At 41.6% G+C, this 12,942-nt stretch overlaps 1 protein-coding gene across 1 annotated transcript in view; it reads right to left on the reverse strand.

Moving 5' to 3' along the window:
• Positions 1 to 730: 730 nt before the first annotated feature.
• STN1 (STN1 subunit of CST complex) overlaps positions 731 to 12,942 on the reverse strand; it is a 46,029-nt gene continuing 33,817 nt past the window's right edge. The window contains 4 exon segments of the mRNA XM_037400756.1: positions 731 to 5,597; positions 5,599 to 5,653; positions 9,769 to 9,841; positions 10,406 to 10,528. Coding sequence (XP_037256653.1) covers positions 5,498 to 5,597; positions 5,599 to 5,653; positions 9,769 to 9,841; positions 10,406 to 10,528 — 351 coding nt within the window. The 3' untranslated portion in view covers positions 731 to 5,497.

Raw genomic sequence — 12,942 nt, forward strand, 5'->3', positions numbered from 1 at the left:
AGGAAAGAAAATGGGAACAAAGTAGAGAGGAAGGAGGTTTGACCAGGATCCATGGTGCAGAGATGAATCATGACACTGTGAATGAAACGAAGGGCTTGAGAAATGACAAAAGAGAGAATGGAGAACAGAAATAGATGAAAGAAAGTAGGGGAAAGCCTCTGTGCTTGACAGGGCATATTGCTGGGAATGAAACCCAAGCTGCCCGGCTCAGCATTTCCCTGCTGCCAGCAAAACATCCACAAAAATGGTTCTGTAATGCTGGGGCACCTGGAGGATAGTAACCAATTATTATAACTATTTTTTTAGCTTTGAGGCTGAACTTTTGTTTGTTTGCTAGCCTGTAGCATTGGGGCAGGAGGGCTGGGGGCTACACTGAAAGGTTACAATAAAGAAAGTAGTGCCACACTGATAGGAAGTTTCAAAATTCAGGTTGCCCATGGGATCTAAACTTGCTCCCTTCCCATTCAGAGGTAAGTAAAAAGATACAAATCTTTGCTAGGCACGTCTTTTCCCCACAGGATCGGTTTACTCCCAAAGTAAGCCAAACTGCATTTCTTTGACAAGCAGATTTTCAGTACTTTTTCCTCGTAATTCTCCATGTGGCTCCATGCCTCACTGGCTACTCACTGATGAATTTTCATTCTGAATAATAAATTAGCAACTCCTATTTATGACATTCATCGCTGGAATACACAAGTATGCACAGATCCACAAAATTAACAGCTTTCAGTCATGTAGCCAATCTTTACATTTCTCATTTATTACTTGGAAACAAAAGCTTAATTTCCAAGGTAGCTTATGTAAAATACATACTCTCTTGGGCACCAATTTACAAGCCAAAGATCTGAGAACAAGAACACTCAGAATTCATTTATCTGGATTTCTATTTTTAAGAAGCCATCTAAGAAGTCATAAGAGGGAACAAGATTCCAGGAAAAATATTCGATACAAATAAAAACAGGGAGACCGTCACTGCTTTATAGGACCTGGGGAGCAAAAAGACAAGACAGGCAAAGCAATATGCATGGAAAGAGAGGCACAGAAAGCTAAAGCTATTGGCAGAAGTGGGGTTTGGATTAGAACAAAGTCCCACTCCAGCATCTGCCCATTCACCCTCTCCCACACAGCCACGGAGTTCTTTTCCAACAGCTCAAATCAGCAGATCTAAAGAGCTTTTAATGACCAACATTAAGAAAAATTGAGGCTTATACCCTGCACAGGGAGCTGTATTACCCCCAATTTACAGAAGAGGGAAACAGAAGCATAAATCAACCTCATCTCCTCCCTCACCTAAGCAAATGGTAGAGTTCCTTTGTTTCCTCACCAGAAAAGCAATCACCTTACATTTTGCTAGAATACAATATTAAGATTCTTTGGCAATTTTTGTTCTCAGGTGCTGCATTTCTATGGAAACATACCTTTTTAAGGTAACATAAAAACACTGACTGCTTTTACAAACTCCATTTTACTTACCTGCCTTTCACTGCCATAACTGTTTCTATGGAAACCAGAACTGGCCATGAGGCAGGCCTACAACATGAATTCTCACTTGTCAGCTTTACATTAAAGTGCCACCTTCAAAGTCCTTTAATAAAGCAGTAATAATTGTGTTGCCTAACGAGTTTTCAAATTAAACAAAACAAGAAAGCGCACTTTCACTGAATGCTCCGCACAATATTTCGTAGGTGTGGTCTAAGAATTTTAACAGTGTGCATGATATGACTCTCTTGGTTAAGGATATGATCTTTAAACAGAGAGACAGTTTATTAGCAGTAAAAGCCCTAGTGTGTGTAGTTAAGACTTAAATAAAGGTGACTTATACCAATATGGGTATGTCTAGACTGCTGTCACAGAAGCATACTGTAGAGATACTGAGTAAGTGAGTAAATCAACCTACAGTGAGCTCTGTGCTCCCACAGCTAGCTGGGGTACTTCTGTGCAGGGAATATGCATATGGTATTCCCTGTAGGTACGAGAGAGGGAATGCACTCAACCAGAGTAAGTGTTAGTCTGTGTTGGATGGGCTACCGCGGAAAAAATAAAGCATGTAAGCTTAAGACACAACTATTCTGTACCGTTAATTAGAATGTGTGTAACTTAAATCTAGGCTCCTCAATTAATATTACCTTAACCTTTCACTCTTGTAAAAACTGTAGGCACTCTTGTGTTCATTCATATTACGTCCCTGAGTTAACTCAAGTGAGAAAAAAAACGTTTGCTTGTTCTTGGGGAGCAATCTCCAACAGAACACACCCTCCATCACAAGAGTTCAGCATTGCCATTAATGACCAACTTTAGGTTCTTTCCAGAGTTATCTGTCTCTCCTAAGACAAGTTTCACCTCATGGAATTTTTCCAACATTTAGGTTGGAAAAGACCCTTAAGATCATCAAGTCCCACCATTAACCTAACACTGCCAACTCCACCACTAAACCACATGCCTAAGCACCGAATCTACATGTCTTTTAATACCTCTAGGATAGCGACTCAACCACTTCCCCGGGCAGCCTGTTCCAATCCTTGACAACCCTTTCAGTGAATAAATTTTTCCTAATACCCAATTTAAACCTCCCTTGGCACAACTTGAATCCATTTCCTTTTATCCGATCACTTATAACTTGGGCGAAGAGACCAACACCCATCTCGCTACAACCTCCTTACATGTAGTTACAGAGTGAGAAAGTATCCCCTCTGAGGTTTCACAGCTATCAGTGCTTTTAAACTGCAACAGGGGCAGGACAGAGAGGGTAGACATTTTGTGTCTGCATCAACCTCCGAGCATAGAAAATAGGTGGGCAGGGGTTTTAAGCAGGCTTTACACACAGGAACATATCTAAAACACGGGAAGTGCAGCATCAAAGTTGGAGGCAACAGAACCCATTAGAATTTATGACTACACAAGCTTCAAAGGAGAAAGAGGTAATCCTGTTTTGGATTTATTTTAAAGATATTGTAATCCTGTATGAATTTATTTTAACGAGACCCTGAAGAGCAACATTATCCCCAGACTATCTTTTTCTCCAACATTTAGCTGAGCAGAGCTCCTCCCAAAAGTCATCCAGCCCACACATTTGGCTGACACCCTCAGAAGAACAGGGTCTGTCTTCTAACCTACAAGAGATCACCTTTTCTACTGGGCTAGTGGTGTTCTTTTAACCCTTTCTCAGCAAAGTCAGCTTCTGCTAATGCAGAACATTTCAAGAAAAGGGCTGAACCAGTCTCTTAAATTAGATGTCGTGCTCTTCCATATGGTCCAAGACACCACATAATTTCCTTTAAAATATCCTCAAACTCATGCCAAGTAGGTGACTTGTCCATAATCAAAACATAAGGTTAACTCCTGAAGTGAGTATGAATTCAGCAACCAATATTCCAAACTACTTCTTCCATAGATAGCCTTGTTTTTAAGCATCACTTCAAACTGGTTAGTAATCAGAGCAGGAATCACAGCACAACATGGTCGGGGTTGGAAGAGACCTCTGGAGATCATCTAGTCCAACCCCCTGCTAAAGCAGGTTCAGCTACAGCAGGCTGTACTGAGTCGTGTCCAGGTGGGTTTTGAGTATCTCCAGAGAAGGAGACTCCACAACCTCTCTGGGCAGCCTGTGCCAGCACTCTGAAAAATCTGAAAAGCAAATTTCCCCTGTGGCAAACCAGACCTTTTTGTAGGTATAAATTAAAGTTGCAATTCTCCTCAATACCACTTCAGTCAGAATCTGGACTTCTTTCCCTGATTTCCAAAGGCATTCATGGAGGAAAGAGGACACCCCCACCCCTCAAAAAAACAAAAACAACCAAAACAACCCTACAATTCTTTCTTAATCCTTTTTTATTTCCTTCTGCACAGGTACATCCTTTCAGCACCTGTTCAGGTCCATATTAAGATCTGACTAGAAGGCACCCACTGAAAACAGAGCAGCAACACTAGGAGTAGGGCAGCCTGCAGGGAAATCAACTACTGAGCCCTGCAGCAAGAGGGAATTTACAGCAAAAGAATGATTCATATATAGTACATTCGTCCATAATGGAAAATGATCTCTTTAAGGCCAGAGTTTTCCACAGGCCTCTGAATTCAAATGCCAAATATTTTGTCATGCCTTTCTCTTAGCCTATATCTCACTGCAGCCAGGGCTTGGAATGAGGCATATAATATATCAACAAACCAGAGACCTGGCACACATGGGGCTACTCACTGGCTTTCCTCATGCATATGGTTTATTTTTCCCTGCTATGTCAATCCTTATAGGGCTTTACCACTACATCTCCTTGGTAGTCTGCTATTTCAACTGTAACAGGGAAGGTAGAGAGAAAGAAAGAAGGACACATTCAATCCTTTCTACTCTTTTCAAGTTAAAGGTCTCTCCTCCACACCATTAATTAAGCAGACAAGCCCCTACAGCAGCAAGCCCTCTCTAAGGATAAATACTGAACAGCTCTGGGCTTTGAACTATGGCACGTAGCAGAGTTGTGATTATTTCAGATCAAACGTCTTGCATGGTAACTTTTAGGCCAATGTTATTTCATCAGTGTCTTGTGTTCCCCTGCAAGACAGATATGAATAGTATTTTTCTGCAGAAGTAACAAGGAACAAGAAGTAACACAAAAGGCAACAGGGACCATGGAGATTACAATGGGTTTTGCTGTCTTTTGTATTTTCTTTTCCAAAGCATCTGATCTATGGTTTACCATTTGTGATATAGGAAGCAATTTAAAAATAAACAGCAAAATGGTGGCTGATTTTGAGAATTCTGGTCTAAACAGAATCCACAACAACATGCATCAGTAGTGCACATGGTAGCCAAGGGAATCCAGACATGCTTGACAAGCAGTGGGCAAGGTTGCAGGATGGGGAAGGGATGCAGCACCCCGTTCCTGAACATTACTTTCCAGAGAAAGTTGAGGACTGCATTAGTAGTGGAAAATCTATGCAAATCCAGGAATACATATTTACAGACATGGGTACACCAACACTGCTAGGAAAGACAGGAAAACCTTTTGATTGTTTGCTTGCGTGTCCTTTTTCTAGCTATTATAAAGTATACACAAAAAGAAAGATCCACAGCTATTACCATATGAAAAGATCACAAGATCAGTCTTTTAATCCAGAAGAATGAGTCTTGACATGACCACTACTGTAAAAAGCACTCTTTAGCAGTGACTTTTCTTTAGGGTTCACTGGATGTAAATGGCCATGTCCCATCTTACTGAAGGGAAAGAGCCCACTTTCTTTTCTAGCTCCCTTGCTGTATTAGGATGTCCAGAATCAGTTTGATAAATTTTCACTAGAAATAGTGAGGAAGTCAGCAAGAATATTAAAACAAGTATTTGAACACCTTCTCTGGAGCTGGACAAAAAGCAGTATTTGGAGAATTAGAATGCTCTTTTTCCCTCCCACACGTAGACCGTACCAGGTAGTAGCTTTTCAGGGTCACTCAACTGCTCCTTTTTCCCTCCTTTAACCTGAATGGATAATAATGAATGCATTTTATCTTCTCTCTTTAAAATGCCATATAATAACCTTCCATAGTGCTGACAACATCACTGTTACTCTCCAGTAGTTCCAAGACACGGTGTATCACCACTTCAGCCGAAGGGGTTGTAGCTCTGCCGAACACAACTCAGGACATGAAGGAAATGGCAACCTTTTTCAGCATCTGCAGAAAAAAAAAAGGAAAATGCAGCCAGGCGTGGAGGAAAGACTTCAGTCTAACTGCCTCTTTTTAAATATTATAATCCAGATTAGACATGAAAAAACCCCACAGCTGTCAAAGAGAAAGAATGCCCTAGGCACTAAAGCAAAGATGCATGTATTGGGAGGGAAGAGATCCAGTTTGTGCCTACAGTTCTTCAATTATCAATTCTTCCCACTGACTTTTTTGAAAAGTGTCAGAGCTTTAACACTATTACCGAGGTTGAGTTTTTGAAACTCAAAATATACAGGGCTTATTCAGTACAACCTGATGAGGAGGTTAATAACTTAAGGGTACCTCCACTGTCCACCTATGCAAGACAACCACTTTCTGCAACTGCAGAAGAAACCAAAACAAAGGAAAATCCTTTCGCTCATACCCAACTGGCAAAACGTCTAGCAGAAGGTCCGCGACCAGGGCCTGTAACTGCTTGCCCAATGCTGTCATCTTGTGGAAAATCTGCTACAGTACAACTTCCATTCACCCAGCAATCCCATCCCCACCCTTCAGGCTACTCAGACAATCACGGGAGTAGAAAGTCACAGAACTTCAGTATCAAATTGTATCTCCTTTTAAGAGGAATGAACCCCAAAAATGTACAACAGAAATGTAAAAATAATCGCGTTTCCTGGAGGGCAAGCCAGAGACAAGGCTCCTTAATGGCTGCAGTACTGCTCATAGCTACTGTGTGCCTGGTGGAACCATCATGTGAAGTTCAGCTGTCCCAGTCAACATTTCCTCCAACAGACCCTGTAAACCCACTAATCATCAGTGCTGCTGGCTCCCAGTCTCCCCAGGTGCTGAACTCCATGAAAGACTTATTTCTCCTCCATGGCTAACAATGGAAAATTAGCATAAATAAGACAACAGCACCAAGGACTTTCTACCTCCTCAGCCCTCAGCTCATGTGATCTAAGGTAAGTTTGACAAGGGTACTGAGAAATTGCCATGGGCCAGAGAGGTCCCTGTATTTTGTTGTTGTTGTTGCCACCTTTGTTTTTATTTTTGCCAGTCTCTACAATCAGCTGAGCCCTAGAACTGCCTTAGAGGCTGCTGCAAAAGTCACTGGTAGACAGGAGGCAATGCTGAATACTGGTAAATAAACAGTTCAGCCTAATTGCTATTAGGCTGCGAATGAGGCAAAGATATTTCTTTACAAGTCAATGATCCAGCATGACAAAAAGCCTTTGTGGCTGGTAGCCAAAAATGCCTTTGCTACCCTAGGACAGATAGGTGCAGAGAACAGAACAATGCCTCTACCTGGTCATAGTGATTGTTATGAAGTGGTAGCTGCATTTTGTATTTGTCATAAGTTTGCCATTAAAAGGTCAAAGTGCCTATCCCTGTTCTACAGTAACTTAGCTTAAGTCTTGATGAATTAGATTAGTGGCTCAAGTGTTATGCAACAGTATAGTCCATACTTTCCTCCTAGATGCTAGTAGAAAATGGCATTTTGGGGTAGCTGCAGATGTGTACAATCATTAAGCAACCCAGAAATAGTCCTAGTCTATGGCCCAACTTTGAAAGGAATATATTCCTTGCAGTGAAGTGATGCTGTCCCTCTTTCATTGACGTAGTGGGTTCCAGCTTTTGTCCACCAGCTGAGGTAAGCCAAGCTGCGCTTAACTGTCTTGCCTGACTACCACTATCAGAGAGGATGAGAGCTGTAGAACAACTATCATTTTCCCACTGTGGACATCTCACACAGGGTCCATTATGACATATTAAATTTGGCTTCGAGTGGTTCTGTTCTATTAGCCTTATCTAAGCCTAAAACCACAGCAAATCTGTCAAACAAAAAAACCCCAACAAACAAATCTGGACTAAGTTTAGGATTTTGCAGTTCAGTCTGGAGTCAAAATGTGCTGTCATCCCTTTCTGGCTGCCTTAAGCCTCTGGATAGACCCACAGTGGCCTCACATGAGGGCATTTAAGATCAGGCTGTTTGGAATTACAATTAGAGCCAAGGACTAGAATTGTCATGTAGGCATATTACGTATCAGGGTTTGTGGAGCTCTGACTAGACCTGCTGAGAATTTTTTTATTTGTACAATGCAGCTGGGTTGGGCCTGAGAACGTGTTACAACTAAAGCAATGGGGTGAGGCATTGCCTTGAAAACTGGCAGAGAAGTCAGTCATTGGAGAGAAGAGTTTGATTTATCATAAATCAGCCTTCCTGTCACAGAAGATTAATAATACTCTTGAAGGAAAATGGGTAGGAATTTCTTGCAACAAACAAGCAAGAAGCCCTTGAGGTGTTACCACGTTCCCATTTTCTACCAGCCTGCTCAATAGTCAACAGCGCAGCGGGTGGCTAGGACTGCCGTCCCGCCAGCAGAGGGGGGCCGACAGTTACGTTGAGCTCTGCACTCTGGCATCAGTCCGCGACAATTAAATATCTGCAGTAACCTGTTGGGTTTGATTGAAGCTTCTTGGCTTTCCTTCCCCAAAATCTTCTATTACCAGTGACCAGGACATTGAAACGGTCCTTCTGAAAACTAGCAAAGAGACACTGACCTGGAAATTGTCCTCTTTACAACAGGAAATTAAGTAAGTGGAAAGCTTCAAGGAGAACAAGAGGCTATGTAAAAGCAGTTGCTACTTCTAACTTGCCCAGTATGGAAAACATGGCTTTGAGGACTCAGAACTCTTCAAAGTCTTCTCTGTGACTGATCTACAAGTTTCTCTCTGCTGTTGACTCCTCCTGACTGGGAGAAAGAATCTCCCAGTGTCTCATGGAGCACTGAGAGTACTTCACCACTGTGATAATGCACAAAAGGGGAGTTAAACACCAGTTAAACACAGGCAGTTGCTCACTGCTCTGTGTCAACTGTATACAGGTTCTGGCCTTTATAGTGGCACAATTGTAAAAAAAACCCAACCACCAAAGAACAGGTTCCCAGGAGAATTAGTCGATGTATTAAATGGGCAGGGGGATGATCTCACTCTGGTAGAAAAGATGTTTGTATTTGTTAATTGGATAAAAGACAACAAAACAATGTGATATGGTAACTGTTGCACTGAAACAGCCTCAGGCAAATGAGCACATCTTCACCTGCATACCCAGTAAAGTCTAATCCCTCCATCCTCCAAAGATACAGGACTTTTACTACCACCTACAAACCCTGTCTATAATTGTACCACTGCTCAAGGTAGCAAGTTGAAAACTCAAAAATAATAGTACTTCACTTAGCCTTTTTCACTGCAGGATAACCATCATGTACCAGGTCCTACAAAGCACTATTATAGTTACAATAGTATAAGGATATTAGCAATTTAAGTTTATATGCTTTATGTCCTAGTCAGTCATTTATTCTGTATTAAAGTGCATTCTACCCCACAAAACAGCTGCACTCCAGCAGCAAGTGATCCCTGCTGACATATTCTGCCCAATGAATTCAAAGGAACTCTGTAGTAATATACCTGTGTAATTAGCAGACATTCAAGTCAAGCACAAGCTATCACTATGACAGTAAGATACAATAGGCTTGAGGGACAGGGATAACTCAGAAGTTACACGAGGTACATTATCTGAAAATAAGTGGGTTTTGTTAGACTGAAATCCCTACCTGCAAAGAATAACCATCTGAGCTCTACCTGAGCTTAAGATCTACAGAGACTATCCTACTGGCTTAAGTTTTATTGTTAACTTAGTGAAGGCAGGGATTTCACCTTTCTGTATGGTCACTTTTGTTTCAACTGCCCTCTAGAAACTAACTAGCAAGATTGACTACTTATTCAGAATGCAAAGCAACAACTGCTAGGTGCTGACCTAACTTCATTACGTTTGGTTCCTCCCAAAATCTAAGTATTCTTAAAAGATACAGATCTAAGATAATAGTTGCTTATTTCAGATATGAGCGCTTTGCTTCCTGCTGGGCATGCCTGCTCTTTCTCCATGCTCACAGGAAGCTGCTCTTGCACTCCTGCTTTTAGCTATACTGATTAGCTACACCAGCAATCTAGCTCCAAGTTCAAGGGTAAGTACAAGAAGCAGATCTAATCCAGCAGCAGGAGAAGATATTGTCATCAGTATATCAGCACTAGCTCATCAGAGCCCTGATCACACTGCTACTTACGCCTGGGTTTTCGACAGTCTTCTTTAATCACATCAAGGGTCACTTTAAGCAGCTCCTTATCATAGTCAGTCACCTGGAGAAAACAGAAGAAACACGCAATTTATAGCAGTCTATTTCACAGTAGATGGCATGGCTGAAAAACAATCCAAGGTCATGAAGTATTCTAAACCAAGACTGTCATAACTACAGGCTGCATTATATACTGCCTCTGAGACTAATAATGAACATTGAATCTTCCTAAGCAGCACCCATAAGTTAGGTGAAGAACACAATATAACAGAATTTAACCTAAAGGAAGGTGACCAAGTTGATAGAACACCAAGTTTCAACCCATTTTGATAAAGAGAACTATCCCAGGCTTCAGTCTGCTCAGCTGTGTCAGGGTACAGTTCGGCAACCCAGTTAACACAGACTGCACCTGGAACAGCAGCAATGCTTCAGACTGGTGCCGAGCTACAAAACTCAGTGTGTGATACAGAAGTAGAAGCACAGTAAAGTAAGCTGCAGGTAAGATCTTTGAATAAATAGACAGCACTTGGATGTCCACCTTTTCTTTCTGAAATATTTCTGAAACATTGCTACTAACTATGAAAGTCATACCCCTGAACTCATTTGCAACCACAGCTCAATTCCTTACATAGTATAAGTCCTTGGAGCTCCTAGGTTTCTGGAAGACCACCCCTTTTTCTTGTAGCATCCTTATTGCTTCCTCAAAAGCACTGTGAATCCTTTTGGAACTGGAGTTACTTTCTGACTTCACCTGGATGGAAAGAAAGGAATGAAGCAGACAGTGAGAAATGTCAGCTCAACTAAAGTTACCAGGTAAAGTTTCAGATGCTTTCAACAGCAAGAGGACTTTAGGTGATTTTGTTACACATTTTTCTTCATTTAGTAATTCACAAATCATATCTCTTATGTATGAACTAACCAACGTCCCTGAGCTTTAAAAAACACACACCAGAAACTTGTGCTACTCTAAAGGAATCAGAATCTCTTAAGGGCACATACTGAGGAATCTCTTTCGCAAAAGGCTTGTGATGCTCACAGAGCATTTGACCATTCAGCTAATGAAGCTTTGCTCATATTTAGAGTTTTCCTGGTAATAAGAGTAGGAAGATGGGGAGATCAGTGCTTTTTAAGGTGATATTCAGGAGGAATCCAAGTGCTGGGGACTGGGTTCCCATCTCCTGATTTTAAATTGAGGAAGTGTCCAAGGGAAAGGGAGAAACTGGCAAAACCAGTATTTGTTCCTTGTCCTCTTCATTTCCAAATTTTTACACACATTCTGGTCATGCTCTCAAGAGCTTCTCCACAGCCTAATGAAATGAAAGGATAAAGAGCATGCAAGAAATTAAGACAGGTATACAAGACAGGGAAATAAAGGTTTCAGTTTTGAGGGCAGGTGGGAAACTAGTCTCTTGTGGAAGGAGAACAAAGCGTGTGGAAGTCCATAACTGAGGAGGCTATTTAGAACAAAGAGTTCTGTGTTTGGGACACGTCTAACAGTGTAGGAAGGAAGGAAGGAAGGAAGGGGAGGGGAAAAAAAAAAAATCAGGGAAAAGCAGGGTTTGTTTGGAAGTAAAGCAGAGCTAAGACAGTGGAATGACAGCTAGGGAAGTGGAAGGAAATAAGGAATCTGTTGTGGAGAGGATAAAGTATCAGTAGATAACAGTAAGAGCATGACTTACTCTTCTCCATCTCCATCTGTCCTACTATGTTCATCAACCTCATGTTTATCTACACAGACTGCTTCAATTCCCTAGCTGTTTTTAACTCATCTGCTGGGAGCACACTGTGCTCCCTGTGGTTTTCTTTGAGAGCAGAGCTAAACTGCTTCCCACAAACCAACATGTGATAACTGGAACCACACCAGAGCAACCAAAGCAAGATTTGCCAAGCCATTTCTTCAGCTATCACCATAAATACTCCCACCCCATTCTAAACAGAAGTATCAGACTTCACATATCCTACTTCGCTCACCAGATGTGCTCAGAAGCCTTGGAAGTGAAACAGGCAACCACCACGCACTAGAATGAATTCACATGAATGCGTGAAACAGACACCACATTAGCAATGGAAGAATAGCTTTTCACAAAACAGACATTCAATCCATTTGCAAGTCTCAAGTGAAACTCCAACTGCTTCTGAGCCTAGAAGCTAATATGCCTAACAGGAAATGGTCTGGAGATCCAATAGGCACGTTAGTTTCTCCATGACAAGTTTCTCCATCCCATTCCTCTACCTAATCCTCAATATTTCAATAGGCCATAATCACATCTCTTTCTCTGTCCCACAACAGCGAAGTATCTCAAAAGAAAGTGCCTAATAGTTCAAGATACTTAACATAGAACAATGACTATTATTCCCAGTTCGGTTTTCTCCTTTTGTTCCAGACTGAAGGATCTCAGTGCCCAAACCTTTGCCTTTCTCCCTGTCCATCACAGCTATACCAGTCTGGGTAACAACAGACACTGCTTCTAATTACACACTTGACCGTACATCTAGACACCAGTCCAGCCACAGCGTTAATACCACTATCGTATTTCTCTTCATAGTGCCTCTTCTGATGAACTGTAAAAACAAACATACAATGTAGCAGGCAGGGTTAGGTGAAGAGTGAATATTTTCTCATGGAAAAGTACATTCTCATAGCTGTAGAATGAAGAGACTCTGCCTCTCACTCAAATGCAGTAACAAATCCTCAAGACTCTAAGAAACTGCTAGGAAAGCAACCACCTCAAGACTCTGATCAATTTTTAATGTGAAAGCAAACATTTGAGGAGAAAAAAAAAAGATAAAAATATCTCCAAAGAAGCATGATAATTATTCAGTTTGGCTTAACACTGAGATCCTGTCAGAAAAGAGAGATAATTAAAAACAGACTGTGTGAACTGACACAGAGCTCAGCCTGGATGGATACTGAAACAGCATCACTATGAATGCAAGTCAAGGCACTGACAGAGCAAAGGCAGAGAGGCAGGCTTGGGAGCGAGAAAATAAGCAAGCAGCTGCTACATATCAGCACCCTCTCACACGTGCTGCAGAGTCCAAGGGAAAGGGCTCCATGGCGGAAGGACTGTTCCTGAAGAACAAATGAGGGCTCCTGCCCTCTTCAAGGGCTTTAATGTTATCCTGAAGTGACAGGAAAATTTGGGTTTCTTTCCTAGTGTGCTC

The sequence above is a fragment of the Falco rusticolus genome, chromosome 9, assembly GCF_015220075.1.
Source record: "Falco rusticolus isolate bFalRus1 chromosome 9, bFalRus1.pri, whole genome shotgun sequence".
NCBI classification, from domain to species: domain Eukaryota; kingdom Metazoa; phylum Chordata; class Aves; order Falconiformes; family Falconidae; genus Falco; species Falco rusticolus.